An 18,082-nucleotide genomic window follows, 5' to 3' on the forward strand; every position below is an offset into this window, starting at 1 on the left:
TGCCGGAGCTCAAATGAATACAGACACCTTGTGACTCTCCGGAAATGTGACGTACTTTTATTCCTCCCAAAGCGTAAAATGAAGGAGAAAGGGAAATAAACCAGCTGTGCAGTGTGACTAGTTTCTTTCTCTAAGCTTCCTATAAGTCTCTCGCGTTACTCTCGTACTTTGCTGACAAAGAATGTTACAGACTATTTACTTTTCTGCACCTCCATTCCTCTAGTTCCTTTCCCTACTGCAGTTCCCGGCTACTCTGGCGCCCCTTGCAGGCCCTTATAAAACGAACTCAATAAAATACATAATTGTGTGAATCAATAACTCAATTGATTAAATCTGTATAAAACAGTTCTCATGGGGAAATGAATTATTTCTTGTTTTGAGAGGTGGGAACCATACAGCACATCCCAGCAGGAATTCCCTTCTATCTGAGAGAGAAGAGGCATTCATTCCTCGTCTACTATACAATGCAACCCTAGGAGTAAAATGCCCCCTTGCTTTCTGATTCCAACCCTGTGCTTAAAACAATTCCTAAAATTCCTGCCTCAGGAACAATGTAACAACCATGAATGAAATGAGTGATTTATAACAAGAGTCTAATATTTGTTTGTGTGCATGAACTCTTTGAAGTTGCACCAACCTCTATAATTTCAGAGCAGCTCGGTCTAACCATACAATAGCTTCATCTCTTTGTATGCCAGCCACTCCCATTTTATAGCCAGGAAGCTGAAGACACTGTACACCAAGAAACTCTACACTTTATCCTACAGATCTCTCACTTCAAACAACAATTGCTTTTGCAAATTCCAACTCCACGCCCCATGACAATTGCAATACAAGTTTTAGCTTTAATTCAACTGCATATCCTTCTCCCAGAAGTGTTACACGTCCTTAAGATTTCCTAGACTTGCCACAGAAACCTCGAAGACTCAGTTCACACATCACGTCTGTTTTGAAATATATTTTATTATCTTTCCCACAAATACCCTGATGAAATAATAATTGAATACTAATTCAAAGAGACAACTCCATTGTCACATCCATCTTGCTCTTATAAGGGGTAAGCACGGGGTGGACCTCTTCTTTTAGGAATCTTGCTACCTGTTATGGAAGAAGGGAGGAAAAAGGCATTAAAAGAATAATTTGGACCAAATACTCGTTTAGCCTTAGCATATTAACCAATTACTCTATTCTGTACACATCCCTGTAACTCAGAACACGCAGGAACCGGATAAGGCAAAGACTAGATTTGTCCCCACCCAAAGCACACCATTAACAACAAAAAGGAAATGTTAGAAGTACAGAAAGTGAATTCTTCCAGATATGGGAGATATGCCAAGAATCTTTCTCAAACCGCTCCTGTTAAAGCCTGGCTTTGCTTAACTGGTAAATGAAGAACTGGCTGATACAGGCTACTGGACTACAATCTGCACTGAATCAGTAAGACAGGGTGAGGCAGGCAATTAAATAAAAAGTCAGGAGTATGTAGTTAGAGGAAGGTTGGGTAGCAATGGATGAAGGAAACGTCTAAATAGAATAAGGAGGGGGAAACTGGTTCATTCGCAGGGAAGCTTATGGCAGAAGAAACAAAAACAAGGAGTAATAGATGAATTTTTTCAAATGGAGTGAGAAAGGTTACAAAGGAAGACAAAGAAAGAAACAGTTGCAGGTAGAGAACATAAAGCTTTAGGTGGACTAGAGTCCACGGCAACCTCATAAGAACTTTCCTGTTCTTACCTGCTGGGAAGCACGTCCAGTAAAGGATTTGGGTTCCAAAAGAGATTCCAGTTCTCCATGAATAGGGCTGAAATAAGGATCTGCACGAATACGTTCAATGAGGTCATTATCACCCCCTTCTTGCTTCACAACAGCAGCTGCCTGCTGGGACAGAACCCTTATCTTCTCATGACAATCCTATGAAAAAGAAGTCAACACCACATTACAAACCATCAGCAAACACGGTAAACATCCTAAGTATCATATACAGGATTTACAAAAAGCTAATGTAGTTGTGGCTCACGATAAAAAAATCCAAAATCCATTGTAGGGCTGTATCTATTAGGCCAACCAAAATGTCAGAATATAGTCAGGGAGGAAGAGGGAAAAGAGCGTAGTGGGGGAAGTGGCTTAGTATTTAAGCCATAGTAAATCTGAATTGGTCTTGGTCCTAAGATGGAGTGCAGGAACTCATCAAAAAGAGGTGAGCTAGGCTACCTGGAAATGAACAACATTTGAACTGTGTGTGACAGAACTGTTGCAATGCCTGAATTCTCTCTTCAGTGGGTCTTTTTATCATTCAGTCCATTCATAATAGTTCTCTTTTTAATTACACACAAACTGCAATAAGAAATAGCAAAATTCCATCCTCTTCTGAAACTTTCAGTATTTTGTGTAGCCGATCACTGCAGAATATTGTCTCAATAACTTCTCAGTTCTAGATGCATCAAGGGAGCATAACAAGTACAGAAATAAGATAAAAGTAGCAGCAAACAATGCAACAAACAAAAAGTATTTCAGACTTCTCTTTAAAAAAATGTGTAGGGTGACAATTTGTCTAATCGCTAACATTCATATGATACTAAGAAAACAAATCTAGAGGCAGCAGGGATCTTGGGTAAAGAAGTGAACGAGTTAGTGCTGAACCACAGTTTAAACAACCTTAGTCAGTGCTGAATTTTATAAGTTATTTCCAAAAGCATCCTCATTCAGTATTATAATAATTAATTTGAAAAAGATAGGCACATTGCAATGTTCCATCTCTGCTTTCTAAATACTAATATAGTGACACTAAAACTGGTGATAAAACAAAACTAATGCCTTCCCTGGTAGCTGAACTTGTAAAATTTAGAAATATGCAACATGATGAGAGAAAGAGGATGTGCATAACAACAGGGCTAGATTGTGAAACAGCAAAGAGTTCAAGATACTGGTGTCACAACTTTCTTCCAACCCTTCTACTTCCTGGCATGAAAAGTCCCCTTAAGGGCCTGTAAATGAGAGCCTACAGTTAGGTACATACCTGGCGATTGCCCCCAGCTTTCACCATAGCCATGATAATATTTTCTGTACACATGAAAGGTAACTCTTGCTGAATACGTCTCGCAATAACCTAAATCAAACATCAAATATAAGTACAGTATTTACAAAATGGACTGGAAAATTCAGTTTCTATGTTACTCTTCATTATTTTATTTATTCAGGGGAGAGATAACAGCTCAGCAATAAAAGTACATGCTTTGAATAGAGAAGGCCCCAGATTAGTAGAACGTTAAAAGGACCTCTGCCCAAGTCCCTGAAGAACTGTTTGTTGCCAGTCAGAATAGATAAGACTGGGATACAAGGACAAATAGATTCATCATTTAGAAAGCAGTTTCTACTGCTAGATGGCATGTCCTTCATTAGCCTCAAATTTTATATCATTCCTAACTCTGCTACACCTCATGAATATTAATAGCTCATTCCTAATTAAAACTGAAGAAAAAAAATACTGCCTCCTTACAGACGCACACAGATTTAATGTTAAAACAGGAAGTCAAAACAACTTCTCCCCACTCCTGTGGAGCAAGCCAGCTACCACTCTTGTTCAGAGTAAAAATAATATAGTAATGAATGAATTTTAAAAATGCTTCAAGTTGTCAGTTTTGTCTCACCACCATACTTCAGGGAGTTGTATGCCTGCTCTTACTTTTTAAAATGCCACACATGCATTTATTAATTTAAACAGTTATGTGTTAAATGATTTTTTTCTTCAATATTACAAGAGAAGTAAAAACTATTCAGGGCATGGGTTCTTCTTATAAAAGCTAGTCCACTGGAACTGTGCACAGTTGAAACCTGCTGCAGACTCCTGAAACTGCTATCTTAATCCCTTGGGTAGAGGTTCCCATACTTAACTGTGCCCAGCATTCATTAGATTGGACCTGCACTGGGTATTTGCTTCGTAGTGACTGTGACCTACCCATCTGTAAAACCTCCACTATGTAGCTAAATGGAATTTAACAGTTGACATGAATCAGATTGTTTGTAAAAGCTTAGAATCATAGAACTATAGAATTGGAAGGGAACACAAGGGCCATCTAGTCCAACCCCCTGCAATGCAGGAAACTTTTGCCCAACGTGGGGCTCGAACCCATGACCCCAAGATTAGTCTCATGCTCTACCAGCTGAGCTATTTCCTTCCTTATACATGCCCAGGGCTGGAAGTGGGTGCTGATTTATGGCAGAGTTTTTGAAAATTTCTGTCCTTAAAGTACTCATCTCATGTCTGCGAAGGAAGCCCCTGCTGTGTGTGTGTGTGTGTGTGTGTGTGTGCCCATGCTTAGTTACGTGGAGTTGTGGCTAGGGTTGTTGGTCCTAGCTGTCACCCCTGTGTTAACTGAGTGTGCATTAAAAATACATATTCAACTCACAGTGGCTATGAAGGGAAGACTGGTAACAGGAAGCAAGCTGTGTTTCAGGTGACAACACCCTGAAAAACTTCCAAGGGACCCCAGGCTTTCCCCAGAAAACAGTTTGAAAACTGCCAGTACAGGAGTAAGAGACTGCTCACATTTCCTCTGTGTCTTCTTACCTTGGGATATACCACAAGACCCTCAGAGATATTTTGCAGGGTGCTAAGTATTATGTCAGCAGTGAGGAAGGCTTCAGGTAAACACACACGCCTGTGGAAAAAGAGTACCAGAATTGGAGGGAGGGAGAAGTTGCAGCATTCCCACAGAAAGGACTTTTTAAACATTTCCGTACTATTTTTTCTTTCCTCATTAATTTGCTTACTCTTCCTATTTTCCACACTAGGCAATGTTTTAAGGAACATTTTGTTGGGGTGGATGGATCATCCCAGTTCTGTACTGTGTCAGTTTCGTGTATTCACAAAACTAACTCCATGGCATCCAGTTTATGGATAGATGTTTTTAATTTTAAAAATCTGCCCCGTTTTACTGAAATAACTGCTTATGAGATGGTCCAAGGGCTGCCCCTTTTGTCAACATTTTACAGCTACTTGGGGAACCGAACGCTTCCTTTGTTGCATGGGAACAGCCATCTTTTTCTTTGTACAATTCTGCATGTTGTGATATACAGTTCCTTTATGGGAGCATTTTAAAACAGATTCTTTACTGTGTAGCCTTGGAGGAGATATTGGCTGCTCTAAGTAGCTGGTCAAGTTTTAAAGAAACGTTAAAACTCCTAAGTACAGTACAGAAGCAGGCATGGATTTGTTCATTGATTATGTGTCTTAATCCACAAATCAAAGTTCTGAGTCACACATGAATCCAATGGGGGCAAAATGAGCAAGAATCCTCTGCACCTCCAGCTTAGCTTTCAGAAATCACATCCTTCAATGGTGGCCTTGTACATTTTATACTTGTTAAAAAGGGTTCCTCTGAAATCACAGAGGTTCACTTCCAAGTAAGTATGTTTAATATTTTGGGTGCAGTTCACAATATCATAGAAAGATCCGTTAGTTTCTAAATGTATTTTGAAAACAAAGAAATAATCTCTCTGCTTCATGACCTAGCGACAAGAATCAGGAACGTACCTGTTTGCACTATCGTCTAAAGTGCGCTCAAACCACTGCACAGATGCTGTCTGAAGGGGGTCCTGGATCAGAATCATAAGATGACGAGCTAAACTGCAACATCGCTCCGAACGCATGGGATTCCGTTTATAAGCCATAGCGCTTGAACCTGTACAATGGGAGGGGTGAGGGGAATGGGCAACAGGAGAAGGAAGAGTGTGCAAATAAGAAGGAGAAAGAATAAAAAACAAGAATGTTAAACATAGTGTGCCTTTCTAAAGTTCTTTCACCATCTACAAAAGTTGCTCCGGTTATCAGCAAACACAATCCTCAACAATACAGTGGTACCTAGGGTTACACACGCTTCAGGTTACAGACGCTTCAGGTTACAGACTCCGCTAACCCAGAAATATTACCTCGGGTTAAGAGCTTTGCTTCAGGATGAGAACAGAAATCGCGCTCCGGTGGCGCGGCAGCAGCAGGAGGCCCCATTAGCTAAAGTGGTGCTTCAGGTTAAGAATGGTTTCAGGTTAAGAACAGACCTCTAGAACGAATTAAGTTCTTAACCCGAGGTACCACTGTATCAATAATTTTGAACAGATAGCAGAGCTTGCACACAAAAATGTATAGATTCAGGTGTTCAAGTTGGGGCGAAAAGGAAAATAGGTTGGCTAACTTCATGGTGACATCAGATGACAAAAGGGGTGGCCTCCCACCTGTTAGTGGCCCATGGGGTAAGTTGGACAGAGCACAACATAGCTAGGCTACTTCTAAATCTTAGTTAAATTTAGCAGCTGTTTTTGTACCAAAATTACTATCCTTAAGGCTAGGCATGGGGAGCCTACGGCCCTCTAGATGTTTTGGGCAACTCCCATCAACCTAAGCATGGCCAAGGATGGTGGGAGATGGAAGTCCACCAACATCATGGGGCCCAGAGGTTTCCTACCCCAATGTAGACTGGGAACAGATTGCAGTGAGCTTTTGGCCTGCACACTAGCCCCTCTTGCACAGAAGGGAAAAGAGTGAAAACTCATGCTCTCGCTTTAAAACAAACCAGAGTTTCACATTATATTCAAACTTGGGGACCTGTGGTTTGTTCTACCCAAGGTTAACTAGCAAATTGGGATCTGAAACTATCGTTTGAATCTGACTTGTTGACACTGATTTTGGTTTGAATAAACCATAGTTTCCACCCTGAGACCTCCAGGTATAGGACAGTATATAAATTCAATAAAATAATAGTAGTAGTTTCTGGGAGGAGGTTGCAATAATTTTTACTGGGATTTTTATTGTTGTTGTTGTTTAGTCATTTAGTCGTGTCCGACTCTTCGTGACCCCATGGACCAGAGCACGCCAGGCACTCCTGTCTTCCACTGCCTCCCGCAGTTTGGATTTTTATTAAAATGATACAAAATAGTACCAAGAACAAGGCAAAAATTAAGCAATAAAGCACAGTCCAACTAGATAGAATCACGATGAAGACTGAAAGTAACCAGTGGCGAAAATATCAATTGTACCATATATTACATAAATTAATCACATTTTTTTAAAAAGCTGTATTGAAAACAAAAGAAATGTCAGTAAGGGGTTGAAAAGACCTTAGTACAGTGGTACCTCGGGTTAAGAACTTAATTCGTTCCAGAGGTCCGTTCTTAACCTGAAACTATTCTTAACCTGAAGCACCACTTTAGCTAATGGGCCTCCTGCTGCCGCCGTCACACGATTTCTGTTCTCATCCTGAAGCAAAGTTCTTAACCCGAGGTACTATTTTTGGGTTAGTGGAGGTACCACTGTATTTCAGTCTGGGGCCCTCCAGAGAACAAGTCTTGAGACAAACTGTGGCTTGTACTTTGCCTGCAAACCATGACTGGAAACCAGGATCAAACTATGGTTTTAATTCTTTGTTTGAAACACAAGTGTAAGATACAGATTTCCACTTTGCCTCAGAACAAGCAATGAGGAATCACTGCATGCAAAGACAGAGAGTAGTGTGTGAAGCCAAGGTTTCTTGATTGTTCAGTTTATAGCATTAGGGCATGGTTTGGAATTACATCTAAAGCAGCCCATTATCTCACTTTCTCAGAGGAGTCACAGTTTCAGACTCCTTACAGCAACTTGTTGGATAGCTAGCAAAGCAGTAGCTTCAGAAATTTAATTTGCTGGTAACTGTATGCATGCATGTACTCCTTAACTGTCTTGTACATAAAAATGGGATGTAAACGTACCAGCTGATCCAATCTGAGACATGCTTACACATATTCCATTTTTATTCTAATTTCAATCATTCAACTTCAAAAGGGCGATCAATACAAGTTAATTTAAAAACAACAAAATTCTGTTTCTACAGCCATTGCTTACCAATTTGGTCTTTCTCAAAAGGTTCCTCTAATTCTTTGAGGTTGGCCAGAAGGCGAATATCAGTACATATCTGGAGAAAAACAACTCTAATTAGTTCAGACACTATTTCTGGGCAGCATTAATATCCATCAGAAATCTTGGAGCTGGTTCATTTTACTAACCACTGGGGAGAAAAAGAGATTAATTCATTTCAGATGTTCAGATGCAGGCACAGACTTACTGCATGCAAGATTTCATAATTAGCACTGAGTCAACGATACAAAGAAATAGTTTAAAAAAATTCATCTTATTTTAAAGGAAATAGGAGAAATTCTGAATATAAACATATTGCCCAGCCCAAAACATAGATTTGAATTCAAGCCTATTATACACGTGACACTCAACTTATGCTGGGGTTATATTCTGGGGATAGCACATAAAGCCAAAATCACATGTAGTGAAAACACATTGGGTTCACTGGTGGGTGGGATTGCCAAAGTCTTTTTCCCCAGATGTCTGCCCCCTGAGTCACTCTCCCAACTTCCGAACACTGTGCATTGCTTCTGCTTACTGGCAGAGAGAGGCAAGGCAGTGCAGGCACAGCAGCAGGAATGGTGGACTGGCTCACTTTCACATCTATAATTCAATAGAGCTAGGATATCTCCTAGATATCCGGTATACTACAGAAATCTGTGTTAAACACAGGAGAAAAGCAAAACATCAAAATGTGACCACAGTTTCTAAAAGCTTGAAACCTCTAAAGAAAAAAATTATGTGGCTGTGCAATTCAAGAAGGCATCCAATTGAGCCCCAATTCTCAGTGGTGCCTTTGAATATAGAATTTGAAGTAGTTCTTACCTTATGTACAGATGCCCCTAGACTGGCCAGAACAGAAAGAACTTCAATATCCACTTTGCGACTGTATGTCTGCCCTGTGACGATATAAGCGCTGAAACCAAACACAAAGATAAAGCATCATGAAGTTTAACAGAGCCTATAAATGAGATTGAGAGAGCATGCAACAAGGAATGAATACCACACAACATCAACTGGTTCCTTGTCCCTCATTTTATATCTGCTTCCTGATCCAGTGAAGGTACAGTATTCGTTTGAAACAATCTAGAGAAATTATTTGTGTGACTGTACAATTCAGTTTAACATGCAGTAGGGGTAGCAAAAAAAAGGGAAACATGCATTCACATGGAGAAGAGCAAAACTGCAAAGGACTAAGATGGGAGGAAGTTCCATTACAAACCTACATCATGGAGTAGATTATGTAAGCACAACCTTTCCCCTAATAGGTCCTAGCAGTTAGCAGCAACAGCGGGAATGTTAATTGCAGAGCAGAATCCAAATTTATACACAGGTCCAGAGGTGCTCATCTTAAGAATGCGGAAGGGCCTCAATTTAATGGCAGGCTTTGCACATATAAGATCACAGCTTCAATCAATGATATCTCCAAGTAAGGCTGGAAGCTCTGGAAAACCATGCTGCCAGTCAGTTAGTGCAGATATGACAGTACTAAATGCAAGACAACACCAGTGGTCTGACTCAGTATAAAGGCAGATTTCCGTGTTCTTAAAGCAGTAAAGGCAAGGAAGGAGAGGGTTTTTTGTTTTTTTACATACCGCTTAAATCCCGCCATTGCAGTCACCAGCCTGTCCAGCTCCTCCACCTCAGGGGAAAAATATGATAGGAACCTCACTCAGAATGCAGTGGCTGAAGTGGGAATGATTGTGCCTCTTGCACCATTCTGAGCACTATAGGTGTTTTGCTGATGCAATCACTATATTACCCTATGCTCAATCTGCTGTCTGCTTCCCACAGAAATAAAAATAGAAGGTCTCATGCAAATTTCATATTGGCAAAAACCCTAGAGTGAAATGTCCCAGGAAGCAACTTTGCTAGTTTCTTGATTGGGGCATAAGGTGCACTTTATGGATATTCTGACTGCTGATTTAGAACTATTTTTTTACTGGTTTTGCTGTGGGATTTTGCTGTTTTTAGATGCTGTTTCAATAATTTCTTCCACTACTGCTCAGGATGTTTATGTTGAATGGCAGCCTGTGATTACCAACACATAATACAGCAGTCAAGTGTCCCCAAACTAATTGCAATTCAAAACTGACACTTGCTGGGGATACCTACTTTATCATGATCTCCTTCAAAGAGCTGCAAGAAGCTGGCCTGTGTACCAGTGGTGCCTTTCACACCGCGAAATCTCAACTCATCTCGTGCCCGCTCAAGATTGTGGAGGTCCATGCAGAGATCTTGGATCCACAGACAACAGCGTTTACCAACAGTAGTCAGCTGGGCAGGCCTAAAAGAACACAGAATATGACTCAAGAATAAGCCTGTACAGCTTCATTCATGTCACTATACCGTGTTTGCACTTGATGCTTTGCAAGCATTTCTATCACAGTTTCTTTCAGAATCTTATAGCCGTAATTCATTTAGTTTTCTGGAGTTTAATCTTGCACAGTAGCAATTAAAGGCTGCTGATCTAAGGGTGAATAAAAGAAATGGGGTAGAAATGGGAGCAGCATCCACAGAATTAAATGAGTATTTGTATGAATTACTTACTGGTAGTGAGTGAAGCCCAAGGTGGGCAAGTCAGCATACTTCTCAGCAAAATCTGCAAGACGGCTGATCACCCTGGCAAGCTAGCAAGATTGAATGAAAGAAGGAAAACACAAAGGAAGTCACAAAATAATTATTTACATTTTTATCCAATTTTGCTTACAAGAAGGGTAGGGCAGAATACAAGGTTCTTCAAGAATCTGATAGTCAAGTCTGAATCATTCTCCAAGAAGAACTGTAAAATGCTTAGAGAGAAAAATATATAACTTAATATGATGCCTCTATAATACTACTACTACTGCTACCACTACTATTAGTTATTTCATTTAGGTGTGACCCTTGCAGAGTGAGGGATTTATAACAGAACATATATAAAACAGTTAATACAACTGAATACATGAAAACTCTCTCTCTCTCTCTCTCTCTATATATATATATATAATGTTTAAAACAACAGCATATACAGTACATAAAATCAATTCATGTTATATTATGAACTCTGTATGAACACAACTGGAATCCAACACTGATCAGGTGCCTTGTAAAATAACTACCATATTTTTCGCCCTATAGGACACACTTTTTCCCCTCCAAAAATGAAGGGGAAATGTGTGTGCGTCCTATGGGGCGAATGCAGGCTTTCGCTGAAGCTTGGAGAGCGAGAGGGGTTGCTGCGCATCGACCCCTCACGCTCTCCAGGCTTCAGGAAGCTATCAGCAAGCCTTGCAAGCCCGGCGGGAGGTCCCGCGGGCTCGCAAGGCTTGCGGGCAGCAGCCTGCAGCCCACAAGCTCAGGAGACAGCGGGGAGGTGCAGCGCCGCCACCCCGCTATTCCCCGACCTGGTCTGGAGGCTGGCGGGGGGGGGGGGAGAGGCAAGCTTGCTTCTCCCCATCGCCAGCCCCACAAGCTCGGGGAATAGCAGGGAGGCAGAGCGCCGCCACCGACCTGATCTGGAGGCTGGCGGGGGGGGGGGGGGAGAAGCACCGCCACCCCGCTATTCCCCGACCTGATCTGGAGGCTGGCGGGGGGGGAGAAGCAAGCTTATCTCTCCCCCCCCCGCCAGCCCCACAAGCTCGGGGGATAGCGGGGAGACGGAGCGCCGCCACCCCGCTATTCCCAGACCTGGTCTGGAGGCTGGCAGGGGGGAGAAGCAAGCTTGCTTCTCCCCATCGCCAGCCCCACAAGCTCGGTGGACAGCGGGGCAAGCCGCTGCCCCACGGAGGCTAGAGAGGCTGTCCCTGAAGGCAGAAGAGGGAGACGGAGCACTCCGTCACCCTCTTCTAGCTTGGGGATGGCTGCGCAAATCTGCGGGGGAAATAAAATGTTTTTCCTTGATTTCCCCCCCCCCAAAAAAACTAGGTGCGTCCTATGAGCCGGTGCGTCCTATAGGGCGAAAAATAGGGTACCTTTTTCTCAGTGCCTTGCCAGCTCCTAATTGTTTCTAGTTAACTCTGGCAGACAGCCAATTGGAATCAATAGCACCCAACTCTTAAAAACTGTGCGTCTCACCTTGGGAAGAAGCAGGTTGAATCCATCCCGGAGAACTATCAAGTCCTAACAGAAAAAGGAATAAAACAGTCAGTCAGTCACAATTCTTTTCTATAGTCACGTGCTTATCTACACTCTCCTTTCAGGGTAATTTGCAATTTCCATAAAGGCAAATGGGTATGACTAACATTCTCTTTGTGTATCAAGGACTCAAGTAGTCTACTGTGCACAAGCATTTATTTTGGTCACTCTCAAATTCACTTGTGCCTCAAAGGGATCAGCATTACTTCTATACCACCCAAGAGGGTGAAAATGAAGAGACGAGAGAATGGTGTGTGTGTGTTATCTCACTCAGAACTTTACTGGGTTTTGAATTTTTAGCTATACAACACTTATCTCCGTCTTTTTAATAAAGAAAAAAATATTGCTGATACTTTACAAGCTTGGTATTTCAGATAGTAAAGCAGGGATAGAAAAGAACCATTACAGTGGTACCTCTAGTTACGAACTTAATTCGTTCCAGAGGTCCGTTCTTAACCTAAAACTGTTCTTAACTAGAAGCGTGCGTTCGCTAATAGGGCCTCTTGCTGCTGCCGGAACAAGATTTCCGTTCTCATCCTGGAACAAAGTTCTCAACTTGAGGTAACTCTTCCAGGTTAGCAGAGTTTTTAACCTGAAGAGTTTGTAACCTGAGGCGTTTGTAACTTGAGGTACCACTGTATAGTGATTCAGCCCAGCTTATGGAGAACAATTTCATAACGTTGTTTTACCGTATTATCTCCCACGTAGCAGGAAGTTGCTCCAAGGTGAATTATGCCTGCAGCCTTTGGACAACAGTGGGCAAATGTATGCACATGGGCCATTACATCATGACGTAACCGCTTCTCCTCCTCAGCTGCCATCTTGAAATCTATGCTGTCCAGTTTTGCTTCCATTTCCTGTATTTGCTCATCTGTGATGGGTAGACCCAGTGACTACAAGGAGGGAAAAACCTGAAGTTAACTAACACATGACCCCCTATTCAAGGACACCCCCACTAGTAAGATCACTGAATTTACACAATCGACTGGGATCTTATTCTTATGCAATTTTCAGAATCAGGGATGGTTGACACAAAGCCCAGTTTATGCAAGATTAGCTTTTAACTACTGAGGTTAAAATCCAAAGTCCCAAGGTTATTACTGTTCTGAATGAGTTAATTTTAAAGGAACACTTCATTGCAACTAATATTAGAAAAAATGTTATTCTTATAGATCACAACAATTTGATTTAAATAAAAACGTAAAAGAACTGTGTCTCTTTTTGAATTTGGCTGATTTTCTATAGAGTTTATTTCATTTTCTACCTTCTATATTCAAGCAGTTACTTCAGTTTTGTCTCTGACAGTAAGTGTCCCAAATAGCTTTAAAAATGGAAAGAGACAGCAGACTAAAAAGACTGGAGTTGCCTCAAACTTGAATGTCAACCCAGTTGTATGAAAAGGCACTACAATGCTCTACCTACAGTACAAAGTATTTTTTCAGAGTTCTAAAGGAAGCCATTGTACTTGACTCCACTAGGCTTTCTGAAAACACTACCCAGAATTTACTGTAATCGACTAAAGTCTCCATAACCGTCTTTTTACACCTTTTTCAATTTTTCAGAGAAAAAATAAAGTTGTGCTTTGCCTTTCCATGATTTATATGTAACATCACATCTATTATCCTAACCCGCTTGCAGAATCTTAGGCGCCTCGTTTACCTTCTGCTGCTGTTCCCAGTGAATGCAATTTAAATTAAAAAACAAGCAGGGATGTTGCTTATATAAAAACAAAGGCAAACAACACATAAATGTTACACACTTTTCACTACATTGAATCCCCTACAACTAGAAATCTAATCATATCCCATGTCGGACTGAAGGGAGATCTATTGGGGATTGTTAGTAGCAATCTGACAGAACCCTGTTGAAACGAACAGGTGCTGTGTGTCTGTCTCTCCATTTCCAGCTGAAGATCAAGGCCAGAGTTGTAACTCCTCAGGAATGTGAACATACGGATAAAAATAACAGGCTCCCCAACTCACATTAAAGCACAAGATATGTTACAACAACATCTGCCATGCTTTCTGAAAACATGGTTCTGTTTAGATAGGAGAACTATCTTTTGCTTATGTGACTTGGTAAAGCAATATGTACACTGCTATATAATAAAATAATCGTAAGGTGAAGGATCTAGAGACCCTCACCCATTTGCCGTTTGCTGTTATATAGCAATAAATATTTGGCTTTCCCAGAGAAAGTGGCATGGGGGGGGGGGGAGCGCTTGGAAAGAGAACTTTGCCTTGAAATCCAATGCCCTTTTTGTGCAAGGGGGAATATTGGGGTATTTTTGTTCTTATTTTTATTATGTATTTTGTGTCTTTTATATTATAATTTATGTTGTGAACCATCCTGAGATCTACAGATGAAGGGTGGTATACAAAATTAATATTTTTTAAAAAATAATAATAATAATAATAGAAAAGTGGAGAGAAGCATAGATGAGCCCTTTGTTGTAAATCACACACTCTAAAACTTTATATGGCATAACTTCATAGCTACTATCATATCTTGTACTTCAGCAAGTGACAACCTTTGTTAAAACATCTGCACTGGCTTCCCACATGTTCTTGGGCCAGGTTCAAAGTTATTGTGCTGATTATATATCAACACAAGTCCTGGTCTCTATTATCAGAGATAAAGAACTGGTCTCTATTATTTATGAAGAGGTTTCAGAGCATACCACTCGTCCCTTGGTTCGCTTTATACTTTACTAGGAGAAAGATCTAAATGTTCAAAAAGAGGAATTTGAATAGAAATCACTGTGGTCAGCTAAGCCTCACAAATCTGTTCCATTATTTGTGAAGGAATGCTCAAAGTTGTGCACAGATGGAATAGTACACCTGTGCAGATGTCTCATATTATACCGCAATCAATACAGGATTGCTGGCAGGCCTGTGGGCTCCGGGAATGCCCTCTGCTCTCATAATTCTGATCCCAAGTTTATAAAGAAATACTTAAAATAATTAAATCATCTGCTCAGGCTTATCCACAACTGTCACTAATGAATTTGTGGACTGATAATAGGAAAGCTTGTCACACTAAAGAATTCTGGACATGGATCCTAGCTGGTGCTAGGATTTCAATAATCTAGCTATGGAAAGCTTAGAAAAAATCTACATTGGTCTTTGTGGTATAAGAACTTATGGACTTTTTGTTATTGTGTGTCTCCAGAGTAATGGGAGAATCCAGAACACTTCTACATCATTAGGCAGGATTTTATTTCTTATGCTTTGAACGTACATGCAATAGTCACCACCCATGCTAGCCTGGGAAACATGGATGCCTCAATGTATACTGGTGTGTTACAATTTCTTTTTCTTTGTTTCTTTATGGTACAATGTAGCACCCTGCTACTAATACTTTTGGGTTGTCAGAAATAAATAAAAATAAAAAAAAGATCTAGAAAGTTCCGAAAAACTTGGATCAGGATACTTTAAGGACCACATGGTACCATTTAAAGATTTATTGAGGGTAAGTGAATCCCACTAAGAGTTGTAATAGTTTAACATTTGGATCAGAAGCTAAAATCCACTTTGTTTATTCTTGATTGACAAAATCACTTTGTGAGGTATAATACACATGAGATAAAGTGCTATTGCTTGATAGTCAGGGTCAATCCCCTCTGGGCTGATGGGGCATATGAAATGTTACCTACGGCTAAGCAAACAACCTTGTATCTTCTGTATGGTTTAGAGTGACGTACAGAGGTTTGTGCAACCAACATGTTTGGAATATTGCTTCCATCCCCTTGGTGACTGATAAATTGCATTGAAATGCACACACTTACAACATACCACCTCTGCAGTGACCTCGAGAATGGTAATCAGAAGAGGAGAGTCTTTGGGTGGCTTTAAAAAGAGGATTAGACAAATTCATAGAGGTAAAGGCTATCAATAGCTGCTAGCCTCAATGAATATGTTCTGCCTCCATGATCAGAGACAATATGCTTCTGAGTACATTTCTAGAAACCATATTAGCAAATGTCCATTGTCACATTGTTGTAATCAGATGAGAATGGCAAAAATGTAACTCTGCATAAGGATCCTGATGAAACAATGGACACTTGCAATATGAGCAAACACCTATGAAAAAGTTACATTGGAATTCTTAGCCAAATACCTTTTCCAGGTGAATAGGATCCTAGAATCTGATGAGAAATGAAGAACCACAGCACATTTACTAGACCTAAGTACCACACATTACAGTGTTGCACAAAAGTAAAAAAACATTTAAATTTAGAAGTCGAGTGCAACGATTTTACTTCTGCAATTTGTATACTGCTTGATCACAGTTCTCTCTAAGTGGTGATGCTCCTTTTATTGGTTTCTGAGCAACTGTTGCTGCTAGGCACAATATAGACTTACAACTGTGCAACAGTATCCAAAACTTATATAAAGCGTTATTAACAAAACACGACAATTTGGAGAAGCCAACCTGATGTCTTTGGGATGCCTACAAACAAGATGCGAGCATAACAACACATTTGCTCTTGTTTCCCAGGGATCAATATTCGAAGCTGTGCTATATCCGATCGGATCCTTTAGGCCATTACATCCAATATCACCTGAATACACAGACAGCCATAGCCCTTACCAATGGGTAAAATCCCCTTTTAAAGCTGCCTAAAGTGGCAGCCATCACTACCTTCTTGTGGCAGCAAATTCCCTAGTTTAACTAAGTACAGTGGTACCTCGGGTTAAGAACTTAATTCGTTCTGGAGGTCTGTTCATAACGTGAAACTGTTCTTAACCTGAGGTTCCAATTTAGCTAATGGGGCCTCCCGCTGCCCGATTTCTGTTCTCATCCTGAAGCAAAGTTCTTAACCCGAGGTACTATTTCTGTGTTAGCAGAGTCTGTAACCTGAAGCGTCTGTAACCCGAGGTACCACTGTACTGAGTAGGGGCAGGGGGTGGGGATAAATTTTGGCTGCCTACCATTCAGCTTCACTGAATGACTCTCCAGTTCTAGTGCATTATTAACAAAACTGGGCAGATGTGCACACACAGAGAGAAGTATAAAGGACATGTAAGTATGCAAATAGTGGCGTCAAACAGAACAGGATGTTGCCCCTTCACCTGTTGCGCAGAAGGAGGTCTGTTAGCTCTGTGTATGTGTGGCAGAGTCAGTAAAACTGCAAATGCCACAACCCCCATTAAATTGCGGGTGTGTGTGGACAGGGGCCTCTCCACTTAATGGGCTGGTCTGACACAGCCACGAACCCGCGCTCGCCCACCTTCTCAGCCTTGGCCAAGTAAAGCCAGAGGCGCCGCCAGGTGCTGAACTTCTTCCTCTCGCTGAAGTTAAAAGCCATGTCGGGGCTGGCGTAGCGCGAGACGAGAGGGGAGCGGTAGCGGCAGAAAGGATCCTCCTCGGCCATCGTGAAGAAGGTCCCGCGCAGGGAAGCGGCACCGTCGAGAGAAGCAGCTGCAACCCGCAGGCGAAAGGGAGGCAGCTGCCCCAGGACCGTAATAAAGGGAGCGGAGAGGTCCCGCCCTCAGGCCCGCCCCCAACTCAACCTCACCTCCGGCATCCCCGGCCCCCTTCCGGTTCGGCCGCGACTGGACTGGGGCAAGGTCGGGGTCGCAGCGGCCCCTGCTGCTTGGGAGGCTGCACTGCAGCCCTCGCTCCCCTCAGAGTTAACTTTCCACGTATACTATTGTCCCTATTGGCTGCAACTCCCGAAGAAGTTTTGAGGGGTCTCGGCAAACTTCTTACTAAAAATAGCTTCCATTGTTGCCGTGGGGTTAGGGGACGCATATTCCGTGTTAGGGATGGTTAGGAATAATGAATGCATCGATTCCTTTATATAAACTAGTGGGGAACGCCTGGCATTTCCATTTTTTATTTTATTTTAAATATAAAGTATGGTGTGGCCCTGCTTTGAATATTGCTTGCCCCAGTTTATGGTAGAGTTGGAAGAATTAGACATGGGTCTATTACAAAATGGTCTTAAGCTCTCACTGCTCCAACTTTGTGTGGATATCTGGAACACTTATGTATTAACTTGCATGTTTAAGATTTGTGTACCAATTGTGATCTACCATAGATATTAGTATTATTTGTATACTATTTTTTCCTTTTTTC

General features: G+C 41.4%; 1 protein-coding gene across 1 annotated transcript; it reads right to left on the bottom strand.

Moving 5' to 3' along the window:
• Positions 1-943: 943 nt before the first annotated feature.
• Positions 944-17,510, bottom strand: ADSL (adenylosuccinate lyase). Its single transcript, XM_083400460.1, has 13 exons — positions 17,232-17,510; positions 12,688-12,891; positions 11,939-11,983; positions 10,433-10,512; positions 9,998-10,169; positions 9,478-9,524; positions 8,708-8,798; positions 7,871-7,940; positions 5,534-5,681; positions 4,568-4,658; positions 3,017-3,106; positions 1,735-1,911; positions 944-1,098 (listed from the first exon to the last, which is right to left on the bottom strand). The coding sequence occupies exons 1-13, from the start codon at positions 17,373-17,375 to the stop codon at positions 1,012-1,014; spliced, it is 1,446 nt and encodes a 481-aa protein (XP_083256586.1). The 5' UTR covers positions 17,376-17,510; the 3' UTR covers positions 944-1,011.
• Between the last annotated feature and the right edge of the window lie 572 nt (positions 17,511-18,082).

This window comes from Podarcis tiliguerta, assembly GCF_965153285.1.
Source record: "Podarcis tiliguerta genome assembly, chromosome: 10".
Lineage (NCBI taxonomy): Eukaryota > Metazoa > Chordata > Lepidosauria > Squamata > Lacertidae > Podarcis > Podarcis tiliguerta.